The 16863-nt window shown below is 41.7% G+C and overlaps 1 protein-coding gene across 37 annotated transcripts in view; it reads right to left on the bottom strand.

Moving 5' to 3' along the window:
* Window positions 1-5097: 5097 nt before the first annotated feature.
* The window catches only part of C2CD5 (C2 calcium dependent domain containing 5), a 93098-nt gene continuing 81332 nt past the window's right edge, over window positions 5098-16863 (bottom strand). For all 37 annotated transcript variants that reach the window (XM_002712710.6, XM_002712712.6, XM_070049482.2 and 34 more), the window contains 3 exons: window positions 16365-16555; window positions 11954-12100; window positions 5098-6389 (listed from right to left, as the gene is read on the bottom strand). In XM_002712710.6, coding sequence (XP_002712756.1) covers window positions 6258-6389; window positions 11954-12100; window positions 16365-16555 — 470 coding nt within the window. In that variant the 3' untranslated portion in view covers window positions 5098-6257. The remainder of the gene's footprint in view (window positions 6390-11953; window positions 12101-16364; window positions 16556-16863) is intronic.

Raw genomic sequence — 16863 nt, forward strand, 5'->3', positions numbered from 1 at the left:
TTATGTTAAGTGAAATAAACTGGGCACAGGAAGACAAATTCCACACCATCTCCCTTGTATGTTGAAGCTGAGAAAAGCTTGGCTCATAGAAATAGTAGAATTAGTAGAAACAGAGTAATAGAGTTATGAGGGACGGGGTTAGGGGCTGGGGAGTGAGTAGTTAGGGAGATGCTGGTCCAAGGATAAGAATTTCGATTAGAGAAATTCAAGAAACCTATGGTTCAACATGGTGACTACAATTAGTAACAACATATTGTATTTTTTATTTAATGCCTATTCATTTTTAAAATTATTTGAAAAGCAGACTAGCAGAGAAAGAGCTGGAAAGACAGCGACAGAGACACGGAGAGAGATCTTCGATTTGCTGGTTTCCTTTCCAGATGGCCACAACAGCCAGGCTGCACCACACTGAAGCCAGGAGCCAGGAGTTCCATGCGGGTCTCCAACATGGGTGGCAAGGACCCAGTATTTGAGCCTTCATCTACTGCCGCCAGCAGCAAGCTGGATCGGAAGCAGCAGGAGTGGAAGTGCAATTCCACTGGAAGCTCTCCAATATGGAATATGCTACAACACCTGCCCCTGTATTGCATTCTTAAAAATTGCTAAAAGGGTTGATTTTAACAGGTATCACCAGAAAAAAATGCTAGTTAATGCACACATTAGTTCAATTTAGCCCATTCTACAATACATACATGCTTCAAAACAATGTTGTACACCTTAAATATATATTCATCACTTAACATTCTCCCCCAAAATTCATGATTTAAAATATACACATATAGTATAGTCTGTAGCATGCCTTGACTTTCCTACCAGAGAAAAGCCACCTTTTTGTAGAATAGCATTTACCTAGTTATTCCTAACATTTTTTTCAGCCTAATCCCTTGTTCGCCCTCAGGTCAATGAAGCAATTTCAATAAGTAATATGCTTATTTTCTTGAGGAAAAGGTCAGCCCTGGGGCCGGCGCTGTGTAGGCTATCCTCTGCTTTCAGTGCTGGCATCCCAGATGGGCACCACCAGTTCATGTCCTGGCTGCTAGACTCCCAATCCAGCTCTCTGCTAGGGCCTGGGAAAACAGTAGAAGATGGCCCAAGTGCTTGGGCCCCTGCACCCACATTGGAGACCAGGGGAAGCTCCTGGCTCCTGGCTTCAGATTGGCTCAGCTCTGGCTGTTGCTGCCATTTGGGAAGTGAACCAGCGAGGATGAGGGACATGAGGTGTGCAGTAAATGCCAGATGGAAGACCTCCATTTGTCCCTCTCGTCTGTAACTCTGCCTCTCAAATAAGTAAGTAAATTCTAAAAAATAAAAAATAAAAAAAGGAAGCCCTTTTATCAGATTCTCAGAGTGACCTCTTGTGGCTCAGCAGGTTGAATCATTGCCTACACCCCTATCAGAATGCCTGGCTCTTCCACTTCCAATCCAGCTTCCTGCAAATGCACCTGGGAGGCGGCAGGCAGGCAGCCTGGGTACTTGGCCTGACATCCACATAAGAGCTCCCGGCTGTGGTTCCCAGTTCCTGGCTTCGCACAGAGTGATTAACCTACACCATCCAGGTTTGTGTAAATACATCTCATGATGTTCACACAACAAAGACACTGACTACACAATTCTCAGAACATGCCGTCAACGAACTGCTTCCACACATACACTTCACACTTCCACAATTATGCATCGGGTTCTGTGTGACTAGGAAGCACAATGAGAAGGGTACAGTCTTTGGGCATGCTAGGTTTCTGACTCAAGCAAAAATTCACTAAGTAATAATGTCATTTCTCACACTTGATCTCAGCCAAAAGGCTGAGAAGCAAAGTCATTTCTCAAACTGAAAAACAGTGAACGATAACAAACTCGCCGGGCATTCGCTGGGATGAGAGCAATTCAGGATGTGTTAAATTTGATGAACTCGCAACATAACTAAGGCGATAAGATCATCTTGACCAAGGGAATCTAAAAAGGAAATAGTCACATTATCCATATAAAATTAACAGTCTGGAGATGACCAAAGCTGTGATAGACTGCATGGATAGATAACAAGAGAAGGAAAATGTGTCACACGTACAGCAAATATATATCAACAAGAAAAAGTCAACCCCAGGGAAAAGAAATGTCAATTTTCACAGAAAACTGCAAACTCCAATGCAAAAATGTTGTATTCACACTAGCCAAAAATATTGTCCATGCATGGATGCACCCCAAGGCATGATGTGAAGTGAAAGTTGCCAACTGCAGGATCCCATTACATGGGAGGGGCAGCAGACTGACTACAAAGTGGCAATAGGGGACGTCTTGGTGACGGGAATATTCTGTATCTTGGCTCCATGACTGCATCTGTCAACATCATGTGCTAAAACACATGCACTTTATCAAATGCAAATTAACTTCAGTGGTAGATTTTTAAAAAATACTTAAGGATACATGCTAGGTTATTATTAACACAGATTGGGATATGATGGGCAAGAAGAGAAAGCCAAGGAAAGGTAAAAAAAAAATAAAGTCATACGGTGCTGTGGCACAGCTGGTGAAGCAGCCACCTGCAATGCTGGAATCCAATATAGTTGCTAGTTCAAGTTCCGGCTGGTCAACTTCCAATCCAGCCCTCTATTAAGGCCTGGGGAAGCAGTGGAAGATGGCCCAAGCCCTTGGGCCCCTGCACCCGCATGGGAGACCTGGAAGAAGTTCCTGGCTCCTGGGTTTGGACAGGCGCAGCTCTGGCCATCGCAGGCATCTGGGGAGTGAACCAGTGGACAGAAGATCTCTCTCTGCCTCTCTGTAGCTCTGCCTTTCAAATAAAATAAATCTTAAAAGAAAAAAAATCATATTTAAAAATTGTATCTGTAATCCCATTTACATATTCATGAAAGAGCCAATGTGCATACATTAAAAAATCTTTTGTGCTACCCAACACTGCAATCTAATACTTGTAGCCGTGACACACTCTCACTCAGGGGCAGAGAAGAGCATGGAAGCCAGAACAGCGTATGAAAGCCAGATGTAAGGGATTACGGGAGTGAGAGACAAAGGGAGAGGGACAGTGAATTGAACAAATCTAGCCAATCAATGCTTAAATTGCATAGTTTACCTTTGGAGCAGTCATGGAGAATGAAGGACATGAAGTGTGCAGTAAATACCAGAACTCACCCTAGAATTTCCAAAACAGTAGGTCCCAGCACATCCATTTCAGATCATGTTGCAGCGGAAATCCACAGCGAGCAGCAGCTCCTGCGGCACAGGGAGCATTATTAGCCTCTCTGGAACGAACCAGTCTCGCCATGCACTGATAGTGCTTTCCACACTGTGCATGTGCAAATGCCCATGTGAGCTACAAGGCAGAAGGCCTAAGTAGTCAAGGAAACAAACTCGAACAGAACTCAAAATGGGTATCTGTTAAGTATACACACTGTTCATGCGAAAGTGGAGATACGTCCACTCAGTCCACTCAGCTTGTCTTATGAGTTAAGTATCTGCAATAACGTATGTATGACACAGCATAAAATGGGCACGTAATCAGTGATAGTTATCTTACTGTTCCTTTGCCTAGACAGGACTCTGGAACACAGCAGACGGCCATCATAAAAAATAGCTGTTGAAGAGACAAATGGTCGAACAAAATCATGAATAGTCAATTCTACTGAACTGTTCCTCTGACTGAACTTAAGTATCGTCTCCTTTAAGAAGCTACTTTCATTGCTAGCTGTATTTTCTCACTTAATGTAGGTCTTAGAGCCAGACTGCCTGCGTCTGAATCTTAGTTCTACTTTTGTGTTTTTGGACAACTCACAAATTCTACTCAGCTTTCTCAGTTATAAAATGGTGCTCATCAGTAGGGTTTCTAGTAAGATTATAAGGGCTAATACAGGAACATATTTATTAGACTGGCTGGGGCCAGCGCTGTGGCTCAGCAGGTTAATGCCCTGGCCTGAAGTGCCGGCATCCCATATAGATGCCAGTTCTAGTCCTGGCTGCTCCTCTTCTGATCCAGTTCTCTGCTATGGACTGGGATAGCAGAAGATGGCCCAAGTCCTTGGGCCCCTGACCTGCATGGGAGACCCGGAAGAAGCTCCTGGCTTCGAATTGGTGCTGTTCCGGCCATTGTGGCCAATTGGGGAGTGAACCATTGGATGGAAGACCTCTCTCACTCACTCTCTGCCTCTACGCTCTCTGTGTAACTCTTTCAAATAAATAAATAAATCTTAAAAAAAAAAAAAAAAAAAGACTGGCTGACACACAGCAACCACTCAATAAATATCAGCAACTGTTAAAATGCTGCATATGACATTTTGCAAATTATTTGCTTGTGCAGCCATTGAACGGTAAATTCTACAACAGCAAGAGCTTATGTGTGTTTTGTTCACTGCCTAAAACTGTGCCCTGCAAAGTGGTAGCATTTTACGACCTAAAAACAAGAAAGTGACCCAATGACATACAAACCCAAAATTAAGACCAACCTTCCGCTGGTTGCGGCACCACACGGTGAGGATCTCTTCTCCATACGCGCAGTCCTGACATCCAAGGGCCCGCTGTGGTCAGTGCAGACCTTAGGACTCTAGAAAGCAGCCAGCCATGGTGCACTGCCAACAATGGCCTTGTCAAGGTCAACAGCAGGCCCTGGAGATGACTAAGCCACACATGATGCTTATGGGCAAGGAGCGGTTTGCTGGAGTAGACAGCCGTGTCTGTGTGAAGAGTGGTGAGTGTGTGGTCGGATTTTAGATACCCATCAGTCCATATCCACAGCCCTAGTGGCTAGCTAGTACCAGAAACATGTGGATGAGGCTTCCAAAAAGGAGGTCAAAGACATCCATGCCCAGTGTGACCAGACCAGTGCCAGTAGCTGACCCAAGTCCCTGGAAATCCAAAGTTTGGAGTCCCTAGTGCCTCTGCTCCCTACCAGAAATCCTACCGCTAAGATTATCACTAGGACTGGGATTCATCTTTAAAATAAACAATAGTTCTGCGATTTTAAGGCTTGCTCTGCCCAACCCCCAAGAAAACCCAAACAAAATTAAGATAAGCGCCTTACACACGGGTTCAGGTGGAAAATTTCTGAAAAAACAGTAATAAATCAAGGAGGCAAAACAAAAACAACTCTTTCAGTATATTTCTATAAAGTTTTTATTTAAAAAATAAAATTATAAACAAAATACAGAAAAATATTGACACCTGTGATAACAAGAAAATGACTCTTAATATTCAGGGCAATTTGTTGTCCTGGGGGAGAAAAATCATGGGTTTTATAAAGAAATTTTATTGTGCAAAGGAGGAATGTAATATTTAAAGTTCATTTACAACAGGCATTTGGCATTGACAGAGAAAGTATTTCTAGGTATACATTCAACACTTGCAGCATATTTACATTCAAGTCATGTTTCCAAATCCTATGCCAAATACAATCTAACCACTGAAAAACCCTAAGGTCTTAGTAAAATTCTGTTCAATTAGGGGGAATTTAATACAATTTTATTAGAAAATAATTTTATGGTCCTACTGCATTTTTACTACTTCAAGAAAATGCACTGATATTTTCTTCTCAGTTTAAGCCTAGCCTCTTCTAGACAGATTAAATATCAACTCAAGTGTCACCAGTACGAAATTCTATTTCTCCCTCTTTCTTTACGGAGATTATTATAACTTTCAACGAAAGGACACCAACTCCGATAAATTACTGAGTGTCTTAGGGATGTAAGTTATAGAATTTTAGCTTCTGTTTAAAAAATGATTTAAGCACTTTCCTTTTTCAGTTGTTAGCAAATTCCTCATCAAAATAAAACACACGGGAAACTCACATGGTGGTTTTCCGAAAACTTTTCCCTGCTGTTCCCACACATTTCTGAACAGACCATTTATTCCTCAGCAACTTTTGAGTTTCTTAGTTTTTCCAAAATACACTAGGATCACTCTTTTTTCCTGATAATCTTTCCATTTTAGCTTTTAAATTACGGTTTTATTAAAATCAGAATAAAGTACCCATGACTCACAACATCTTTGCTACGTTCTCTTAGAACTCTACCTGAACTTAAGGAAAGGTCAGGATTCATGGGCCTGTCTGAACTGGGCAAAAAGGAAAAGTCAGGATTAGGAAACTCTCATGCCTCCCAGAGATTCCAGACAAGTCACATCTATTCAATAAGTATCCCCTCTTTCTTATTTACCTCAAATTAAATTCAATTTTTAAAAAATTCTATAAAGCTAACGAACGACAAAGCAATGGAGACAGATGGATTTCATTCAGCTGAGCTCACTCTTTCTGATTCTCTTCAGGTTGTGACTTCTCCTCCAGTACATGACGGCTGGCAGCTGGCAGTGGGTTGCTGAGATGGTACCACTTCTAAGTCAGATTCACGAACAAAAACCACTGCATCACCACTTACATTTATGAGACACTGTGCCTGTAGAACAACCAACAAGACAACAAGACGGTTCAGTTATACTCCACGCTGTGTTCCTAGCTCTGTGACACAAGGGACAGTGCTGTACAGCTGAGAAAACACAGGCCTACAAATCATTAGGAAAAGAAAGACAACCAAATAAAAAAAGAAAACAGGATGCACTTATGGGAAAGAAAACTCAAAAAGCCCCAAAAGGTCATACAAAAAAATATTAAAGGGCACTAATAATCAGAGATATATACATTAAAATGACATTAAGAGACAGACCACATTTTATATATATTGGCAAAAAAAAAAAAAAAAAGCAAAGCTGTTGTAAAGCATTGACAAAGACACAGGACAAGAGAAACAGCTTAACTGCTGGGCAAAGTACAACCACACTGGAAAGCAATTTGGCAATATCACATGAAGCAAAGAAAGTACACATTCTATGATCCATATACATAGGAATTTATCTATGAAGGGACTTCAAAAGATTCACAGGAAAACAGAATTAAAAGATAAAAAGATTTTTATTTCTCAACATCAGTGCCATCAAGGTCAAGAGAGTTTTGTAAACATGACACCAGCTATTTTGTCCATCCCCAAAGAGCTGAGTATCCCGGGAATTTAACCCTATCAATGCAGTCTTTTTTATATTCTAAGCTGGAGAAAATTGAGCATCATTTATTTTTTAAGGTTAGGAAACAAAATGTCAGAAGGAGCCAAATCAGATCTATAAGGTTTGCTACCCATAAGCAGAAAGCTTGTTCTATTTTAATTTTTCAATCAAAACTGTGTAAGCTGAACTGAGAGGCCTATGATCATGAAAATTCCAAAGTATGGATTAACTAGAATTTCTTAATTAGTTAACCACTGATGAACATTTAGATTGCTTCCAATGAGTGTCATGCTAATACAAACAGTACTATAAGAACAATACAAAACAGGCATTTAGCATAAATTTGTGTATCAATAGGAAAAACTCCTTATAATAGAATTGTTAGGTCAAATCATATATCTTAGTAAATTTTGCCCAAGTTCCCTTACATTGAAATTATCTTGCAAATTATTTATATAATTAATATATAAATGGTTTCATAATGTTCGTGTCCTTTTACAAATTGCTTTCATTAATTCATGACATTTTTGAGATTCGTCCATGCTGACAGAACTTTAGGTCACACATTTTCACTTCCGTATAGTATTTCAGACATGAATATTCCACAATCTATTTCCACTTCTCTCTTCATGGGCATTTAGGTTGTTTCAATATTTTTCTATTATAAACAAGTTGCAGTGAAAAGTCATGGGTTAATACTTCTTTAATATGTCTCTCAGATTTCTCTAAGGGACACGTACACACATACAAATGAAGGGTATTCAAAAGGTCCATGGAAAATGTGTATTATAAAAAACTACTCACAGATTTCAAAAATTTTTTGCACCAACTGTTGAAATCTTTACTTAATGTATACTAAACTGATCTTCTATATATATATAGAAAATTGAAAATGAATCTTGATATGAATGGAAGGGGAGAGAGAGCGGGAAAGGGGAGGGTTGCGGGTGGGGGGGAGGAGCCAATGTAGTTCATAAGCTGTACTTTGGAAATCTATATTCATTAAATAAAAGTTAAAAAAAATTTTTTTTGCACCAAAATAAGCTTATATTTTGAGCTTTTTGGAGTCGCCTCCTACAGCTCACCACCTGAAGTGATGCATGCACATAAGTAGTGACAATTATTATGTGGCCATGGAGGGAGAGGGCCAATAGAAATCTGAACCCAAGAAATGGGGGTCCTGGTCTAGCTTTCCTATTTATAGCCTTGTAATGTACACGAAAACTCTGTGAGCCTGTTTTCTCACTTACAAAGGCAGCGTTACATATCAACACATTATAAAGTGCTAGAAAAGAGAAAAAACACAGGTCATTCGGAAAACTAACCAATTTAATGCACTTGCACTATAAAGTATGTATACTGGGAGAGGAAGGAGTGAGGGATGAGCCTGAAGGAGGACGAAAAGGCCAAGTTGTAAAGAATTAATATGACATATTAAGAAGCTTAAATTTTATCCTGTAAGAATCCATTAAGGACTTTTAGACATGTTAAAGGTAACAGTACCAACTTTTAGAGCACTTACTGTCAGTCAGGCATAAGCACATCACATTTATGAACTCATGCCCAATTGCTCTGCCCAGGCTATAGATGAGCAAACTGAGGCAGAGAGGTAGGTTGATTTCAAGGCACTTGTCAAAATGCTAATTAACTTTATAAACAGAAACTATATAAACCTAATACCATGGAAACCCTAAAATACAAATCTTAAAAAAAATATTTTATTTATTTATTTGAGAGGTAGAGTTACAGACAGTGAGAAGGAAAGAGAGAGAGAAAAGTCTTCCATCTGCTGGTTCACTCCCCAAATGGCCACAACAGAAAGAGCTAAGCCTATCTGAAGCAGTTTCTTCTGGGTCTCCCAAGCAAGGGCCATCTTCCGCTGCTTTCCCAGGCCACAGCAGAGAGCTGGATCAAACCTGGAGCAGCCAGGACTGTGGAACCAATATAGGACATCAGCGCCATAAGCGGAGGATTAGCCTACTGCGTCACAGCGCTGGCCCCCTAAAATACAAATCTTAATCTCAAACACAAAATAATTAAGCAAAAAGGAACTGTTTAATAAGACTACAAAAATTCTATTATGCAAAATAAAGTTAGTACAAATAAGAACAAGATGATTCCAAGATGATTTCTTTGTGACCAGATTATATCAAATTGTTTACAGCAGGCTGGCGCCACAGCTCAACAGGCTAATCCTCTGCCTGCAGTGCCGGCACACCGGGTTCTAGTCTCGGTCGGGGCGCCGGTATCTGTCCCGGTTGCCCCTCTTCCAGGCCAGCTCTCTGCTGTGGCCCGGGAGTGCAGTGGAGGATGGCCCAAGTGCTTGGGCCCTACACCCCATGGGAAACCAGGAGAAGCACTGGCTCCTGGCTTCCGATCAGTGCAGTGCACCAGCCTCAGCGTGCCGGCCGCAGTGGCCACTGGAGGGTGAACCAACGGCAAAAGGAAGACCTTTCTCTCTGTCTCTCTCTCACACTGTCCACTCTGCCTGTCCAAAAAAAAAAAAAAAAAAAAAAAATTGTTTACAGCAAATTATGGTGATGGGGATGTGCTTTCTCTGGATTCCATCTACATCCACACCTGTATCCAGGCACTACTTAGACTCTCCATTTTCCTGCTTCCTCTTTGACTATTTCTTTCTGGCTCTTTCTTCTCCTCCAAGTACCCTTTATGCTAACTCTACACAGTTTTCTTGGCTGCATACGTATCAATAAGCTGGTCCTAACTCTACAACTCAAGCCTAGAAATCTCTCGGAACTTTACATATGCCCCAGTTGCCTACCTGCAATCCTCCCAGATGTTTCCCTAACTTGCCCTCGCCATCACCAGTTTATCAGAGGGCTGTCTTCTAGTTTCGTGAACTCATTATTTTTCTTCAATATCTAATAATGAAGTACAATAGGCCCCGAATAACAAAAATGTCCAACCTATCAAGGAAAACTGAAAGGAGTTTATAAATGAAGTACTGTTATGATAAAAAGATTAAACCTATTGATTATAGGGACCAGCTGGTTCAGGTCCTGGCTGTTCTGCTGCTAACCCAGGTTCCTGCCAATGCACATGGGAAGGCAGTGGATGATGTCCCAAGTACTGGGGTCCCTGCCACCCATGTGGGAGACCCAGATAGAGTTCCTGCAGACATTTGGGGAGTGAATTAGTGGAAAGAAGGTAACTCTGTCTCTCCCTCTGCCACTGTCTTTCAAATAAATAAATAAATAATCTTTTAAAAAATGATTGATAATAAAATAAAGCTAAACCATTTTGAATTTCTATAATAATGAACTTTTTATGACAGCACCTGTCACTGTAAGATAATCTTATCAATGAAAAATCAAGGTACTAAGAATTCAAAAGATTTGCCTTTGTTTAGAATTATCTAGACTCTCTTTATATAAATAAAAAATTAAAAATTTAAGGGCTAGTGCTGTGGCTTAGAAGGTTAAGCATCCGCCTGCAGCGCCGGCATCCCACATGGGTGTCACTTCCAATCCAGCTCCCTGCTGATGGCCTGGGAAAGCAGTGTAAGATGGCCCAAGTGCTTGGACCCCTGCACCCACAATGAAGACTTCGAGGAAGCTCCTGGTTCCTGGCTTCAGATCGGCCCAGCTCCAGCCATTTCGACCATCTGGGGAGTGAACCAGTAGATCAAAGACCTCTCTCTGTCTCTCTTTCTCTCTGTCTGTAACTCTGCCTCTCAAGTAAATAAATAAAATCTTTAAAAAAGTTAAAAATTTAAAATATTAAAAGTTATACAATTATCTAGAAATAAAACTGGGAACAAATATATACACATATATGAAGGTAGTTAAAAAATTCATGGAGAAATGGAATTAAAAAATAAAATTTATTCTGGTGCAAAAAATTCCTTGAAATCCATACATAATTTTCTATAATGTACCTTTTCATGAACTTTCTGGAGATCCCCTCATAAATACATATACATCCAAGTATTCATTGTTATTCCTGCACAAATAGTAGTAATGATGCTGTACTATGGCTTCCTGAGCTTTCTGTCTGTCAAGAATACTGATCCCCTCTCCTCTTAGGGCAGTCCCCTGGACCAGAAACCCAGGGCCAGTTACTACCAGTCACAAACACCTTTATCTATTTACCACAGTGGGCTACAGAAACAGTATGATTTTGCTGTGCAGCAAGAAGAACAGGCTGGAAAGCACAGATGTTCTGCTAGCAGATCTATAGTTCTTTAAAATCTTTAAAAAAAAAATTATAAATGCTATGATCTTAAAATGGACAAATTTATTCCACAATTTAAGCTAACAGGGTGCCTTTTATCCCCCATTAACAGAATTAAACTGCTTAGTATTAACTGGCTGCAGCACGGCTGCTAGAATCGACCGTGTTGTTAACTTTTCAGCTCTTCATGTTTAGCTTTTACGTATACCAAACACCCACTGAGAAAATGGTGCAAACAATGGCTCGGGAGCAGAAATCCCAAAAGTGAATAAGGACAGTAACTAGGGGCAGGCATTTGGACCAGCAATCAAGACAGCATGTAAGAGGCCCATATCCCACCCTGGAGCACCTGGATTTGATTCGCAGCTCCAGCTCCTGATTCCAGCTACCTGCTTGCAGACCCCCATGCCATGCACAAGGAAGAGCCTGGGTTGAGTTCTCGGATCCCAGTGTCAGCCATGGTCCTTGCGGGCATTTGGAGAGTGTACTAGCAGGTGGAAGCATTCTCTCCTCCCACCCCCAGCTTTGTCTCAAATAAATAAATAAATAAATTTAAAAATAAAGAACACTAAAACAAGTCACTGGAAATGTGAAAACAACATCTGCGCTATATACGACCATGGGTATTCATAAATTCATTAAAATACATTTCAAGCATCTAGAATCAAAGATCTCTGAAAGGTAATTCCCTTTCGCAGAGGCAGGGGTGGTAGACGGTCATGGGTGCAATTCTCAGGTTCCTGCGATCAGATGTTCCACTGTATCTCACCTGGTTTTTATTTGGATTCTCCATGAAAACACACTGCTTCATTATGTAGGACACAACAGCATTGCCTCCTAAGGCTGCGACGTGAGCTCTCACCATCGCAAACACCTCCGCAATAAAAGCATGGAGAAATCCACTGACTCCTCCTTCCTAGGTAACAATGCAAAAGGAACTCATATTATATGTGGGTATAGAGGAATGTATACAAAATAGCAAAGCATATACATATATATTAATATATTAAAACAACACAAGGAGTTTTAATATAATGAATAAAATAATTTAACTTCCCTGCAAAGTGGAGATTTAACTCATGAATGAACAAACAAACCTTACTCAACAGTACAGGGATTTACTAACTTAACAAAAGATAAAATCAAAGTTGAGATAATTTGTCATGTGCCCATCACTAGAGCCAATCACACAGCTAGTGGGTAAATGGCAGAGCAAGCACTCAAACTATGCCTCTATGTTCAACATCTCCTTCTGTCAAACTCAGTTTAAGAAGCTGTAAAAGAGGCAACTGTGACTGGAACATGGCTCAGACTGGGAGACAGGAGGAGCAGTTGTTTATGTCTCCATCAATGTACTGAAATGACGATGAGCATGATTTGACAGAAGGAGATGCAATTCTAATAGCAGAGTAGCTATACAAGGTTAATTTTTAAAAGATTAACTGTGAAGACAACTCATCAGGTAAGGAACACTTTTGGGATATCATGTCACACAGTTAATATTAAAAATCTATGTTGAAGGGCTAGTGCTGGCATATAGTGGGTTAAGCTGAGGCCTGTGAGGCAGGCATCCCATAGGGGCATGTCGCTCCCCCTCTTCGTGGAGGAATGACACAGGACCCTGCGCTGTTCTTTTGTCTGCTCGGCCCTCCCCGGGTTTGCTGCTGGTTCTTCCTGGGTTGGCTACCGTCCCTTCCACCTCCGTGGAAGGGCGGTTCCCCCTGGCCACTTTCCCCACTTCCGCAGGAGAGTGGCACACCGCCGGCCGGCTCTCTCGGGGGCTGCACAGGTGTTCCCCTTAGATATTCCTGGTGCATGTTGTCTCTCTCCTCCTTTATAGTCCTCCTCCGCCAATCCCAACTTGGCTGCCCACACGCCGAGTACGCTGCTCTCCTCCAATCAGGAGCAGGATCAGCTCCTGAAGGTCATCACTCAAGTTGGCAAGAGGCAGCTGCGTAGAAGCTGTTTTCTCCTCTCCCAGCGTCATATTGTGGGAGAGCAGATGCACAGAATAAGTCTTAATTCCAGTAACTCAGTCCAGTCCGGGTTGCTCCCCACAGATCCCCCTTTCCATTTTTTGGCGTTGATACGCGCCTGTCTTCGGTGCCCCGCGGCACACACTCTGCTCTGCTTGCTAGAGTTGCCCACAGGTGCTTACAAGCCCTACCAATCAGGCAAACCGAATCCAAGCCCTCTCATTGCCGTCTAGTGGGGAGACTTATTGATGTTAATTCGTGCCTGTCTTCGGTGACCTGCGGCGCATAAGCTGCTAGCCGCCCGCAGGTGCTCACCACCTCCCTAATCAGGCAGACCGAATCCAAGCTCCCTCATTGCCGTGCGTGTTGTGGGGAGGCCTTATTTTTCTCTATTTCTCTATCTCCGGGCATTCCTATTTCTCCTATTTTACTTCTATCTGCCAGCATTCCTATTTCTCTCATTTTACTTCTAAACTTCTGTTTCTCTTATCCCTGCGGCTTCCCGGCGCCTGCCCCGAGGCTGCTTCTCGGCGGCTTCCCGGCTCTGAGCCGCTTCAGCCAGCGCTTCTCTCATCTGCGCGGCTTCCCGGCTCAGCGTAGCTTACATTTCCGCCACCACCGGTATTCAATCTAAGTTCCCCGGGCTAACCTGGCGAATTCAACCTAGCTTACGCGTCTCCGCCTTATGGTTTGGCTTCCTGTCTTTTGCTCCCCGGGCTAATCTGACGGATTCCAACCTGGCTTACGCGTCTAGCTTCTCGCCTTTTGCTCCCCGGGCTGACTTGAAGAATCCCAAGCTGGCTTACGTTTCTGCCTCTGCCTGCCCCCACAGCTTCAATTTCCCTAACATTTTTCTCTACCCGGTATGTTTCCCTAAGTTTTCTTCCAACAATATTCCTCCCTCATTTCTCCTGGCTTCTCCCCACAGTCCGTATCCGAGTCTGTTTGTTCTAGCTTTCACTTTTGCTTTAGACCTTAGAGATTTCTCCCAGCTTCCCCCCGTAGTCCGTATCTGAGTCTATGCCTAGGCTTTCAATAGCTCCTTCTGGCACCTTTTTCGTCCGGCTTTCCCTAGGCTCTTTGCTAGTCTCTCTCTCCGGTATTTTCCCACTTCTTCCCGTTTCTTCCCTCCTAGGTTTCCTATCCCTCCTAGGTTTCCGATCCGAGTCACGGCACCATTATGTCGCTCCCCGTCTTCGTGGAGGAACGACACAGGACCCTGCGTTGTTCTTTCGTCTGCTCGGCCCTCCCCGGGTTTGCTGCTGGTTCTTCCTGGGTTGGCTACCGTCCCTTCCACCTCCGTGGAAGGGCGGTTCCCCCTGGCCACTTTCCCCACTTCCGCAGGAGAGTGGCACACCGCCGGCCGGCTCTCTCGGAGGCTGCACAGGTGTTCCCCTTAGATGTTCCTGGTGTATGCTGTCTCTCTCCTCCTTTATAGTCCTCCTCCGCCAATCCCAACTTGGCTGCCCACACGCCGAGTACGCTGCTCTCCTCCAATCAGGAGTAGGATCAGCTCCTGGAGGTCATCACTCAAGTTGGCAAGAGGCAGCTGCGTAGAAGCTGTTTTCTCCTCTCCCAGCGTCATATTGTGGGAGAGCAGATGCATAGAATAAGTCTTAATTCCAGTAACTCAGTCCAGTCCCGGTTGCTCCCCACAGGGGCACTGGTTCAGGCCCTAGCTGCTCCACTTCTGGTCCAGCTCCCGGCTAATGGCCTGGGAATGTGGCTAAAGATGGCACACATACTTGGGCCCCTGCACCTACATGGGAGACCCAGATGAAGTTCCTGACTCCCAGCTTCGGCCTGACCCAGCCTTGACCACTGAGGCCATTTGAAGAGTTAGCAGGTGGAGGATTTCTTGGACTGCCCATCTCTCTCTATAGCTATGCCTTTCAAATACATAAAAATTTTTTTGAAAAGCCTATGTTTAAGGGAAATCTGTGAAAGAACATGTTATGATATGGGAGATTAAGAAGCAGAAATCAAATACAACTTCTGAATTCAAACAGCACAATGCCCATGTACTGTTAAGAACAACTAGAAAGGGCTAAGTCACAATCTATATCAGCTTCTAGCACCAAACCTTCTTTGTCAAATTTAAATGGACATAGAAGTGTTATCTACTTTAATTCTTCACTAAATGATTTTTTAAGAATATGTTAAGATATTCTTCCACTCAACATAATTACAATATGATTAGCAAACCTATTTATCTTAAAAGAAACATCCATTTAATTTATTAGATAACCTCAGAAGCCTCTGCTCATTTATATCCAACTGCCCCATGTTTCTTGTGTGCCAGGCAGTGTGCTGGGTGTAGGGTAGGAGTGTGATATACACAGAGAATGAAGGCTGTTCCCAGAGAGGCAGGAACACTTCTGGTGAGATGGCAGGGAAAAGTGCAACCAAGAAACTTTGACACACTTTTTAAAAATACACATGGCTGCTAACTTGAAACATGGGTTTTGTGCCTCCATAATTTAGAAATTTCCCTATTCACAATATTAATTTGCTCAGCAGCCCTGTTCTATAAACTAAAGCCAGTATAATTTCCATTTTTCTGGAGTCTAAATTCATGTTACAAAAGAATAAAGGTAGACTAGTTCTAGACTTAACCCACATCAAGTAAAATTTCAAGCTACTCTTCTTTAAAAAACAAATGAAAATTTAATGACATTCATTGTAAAGTAATAATTTGAAGAAATGGATTCTCACATACTGCTGGAAAGTCTGAAAATGAGTAGTCTCATTCTTAGAGCAAAGAAACAATAGGTTTAAATGATATAAAGTATCTATACAGATGTGTATCTGACATAGAGTTCTCTAATATTTCTATATGTGATCCCTTAAAAACTGCTACTGAAATATATCTCAGGCAAATAACTACTGTGAAAATTAAGCTGCTCCTTTACAGCTATTTTAAACTTCTAATCAAATAGATAAATGTATTTATTTACTATGTAGTAAAAATCTAAAATTTCTAATAATTAATGAATTTAAACTTAATGTGACTTGTGATAATACCAGCTGTGAAATGAAGCTTGGCAATTCTAGTGTAGAATCAATTGGGACAGGTTACTGAAATATAAGTAAATTAAGTAAAATGTAAACATATATGCTATTCTGGCAAGAAAAAAACACAACAATTTTAAACTAAACTTTTAATCAGAGAAAAATGAAAAAAAATTTTTTCTATAAAATTACCTCACGAAGAGAAGTGGTTTCCCGAATAAAAAACATGTTAATTATCCCAAGATACTTAGTTATTTTTGCTCCAGGAATGAAAGAAAGCGGTGTCATCTTAACAACCCCAACTGTGGAGTTTGCACAAGGTGGGGCAGAACGATTCCGGAAATTTCCTTCTCCCACTGGACTTGCTTTTTCAACCGTCACAGCTAAAATTGGAGAAAGAAAACATTAAGATACTGGTAACATGATTATTCCCCAAAGTTTCCAAGTAAGTGGTGACAACATTCAGCTGTCTGTGAGGCTAAGCCATGTCATGAAAGAAAAGAAATTATCATGCACTACATGCAATTAAAAAAGAAAAAGAAAGGAAAATACAAGAGGAAATGCTGGAATGGAATTCTTTTGGAAGAAAATGGCATTCCTGCAAAAGAAAATGTTGATGCAGTAAAGCTATACACACAATGAAAGGTTATAAAGTGAAGAAAAAGCAGAAGAGCATTAAAATTATCTGCTG

This window comes from Oryctolagus cuniculus, chromosome 9, assembly GCF_051225735.1.
Source record: "Oryctolagus cuniculus isolate XC-2025 breed Fujian yellow rabbit chromosome 9, ASM5122573v1, whole genome shotgun sequence".
Classification (NCBI taxonomy): domain Eukaryota; kingdom Metazoa; phylum Chordata; class Mammalia; order Lagomorpha; family Leporidae; genus Oryctolagus; species Oryctolagus cuniculus.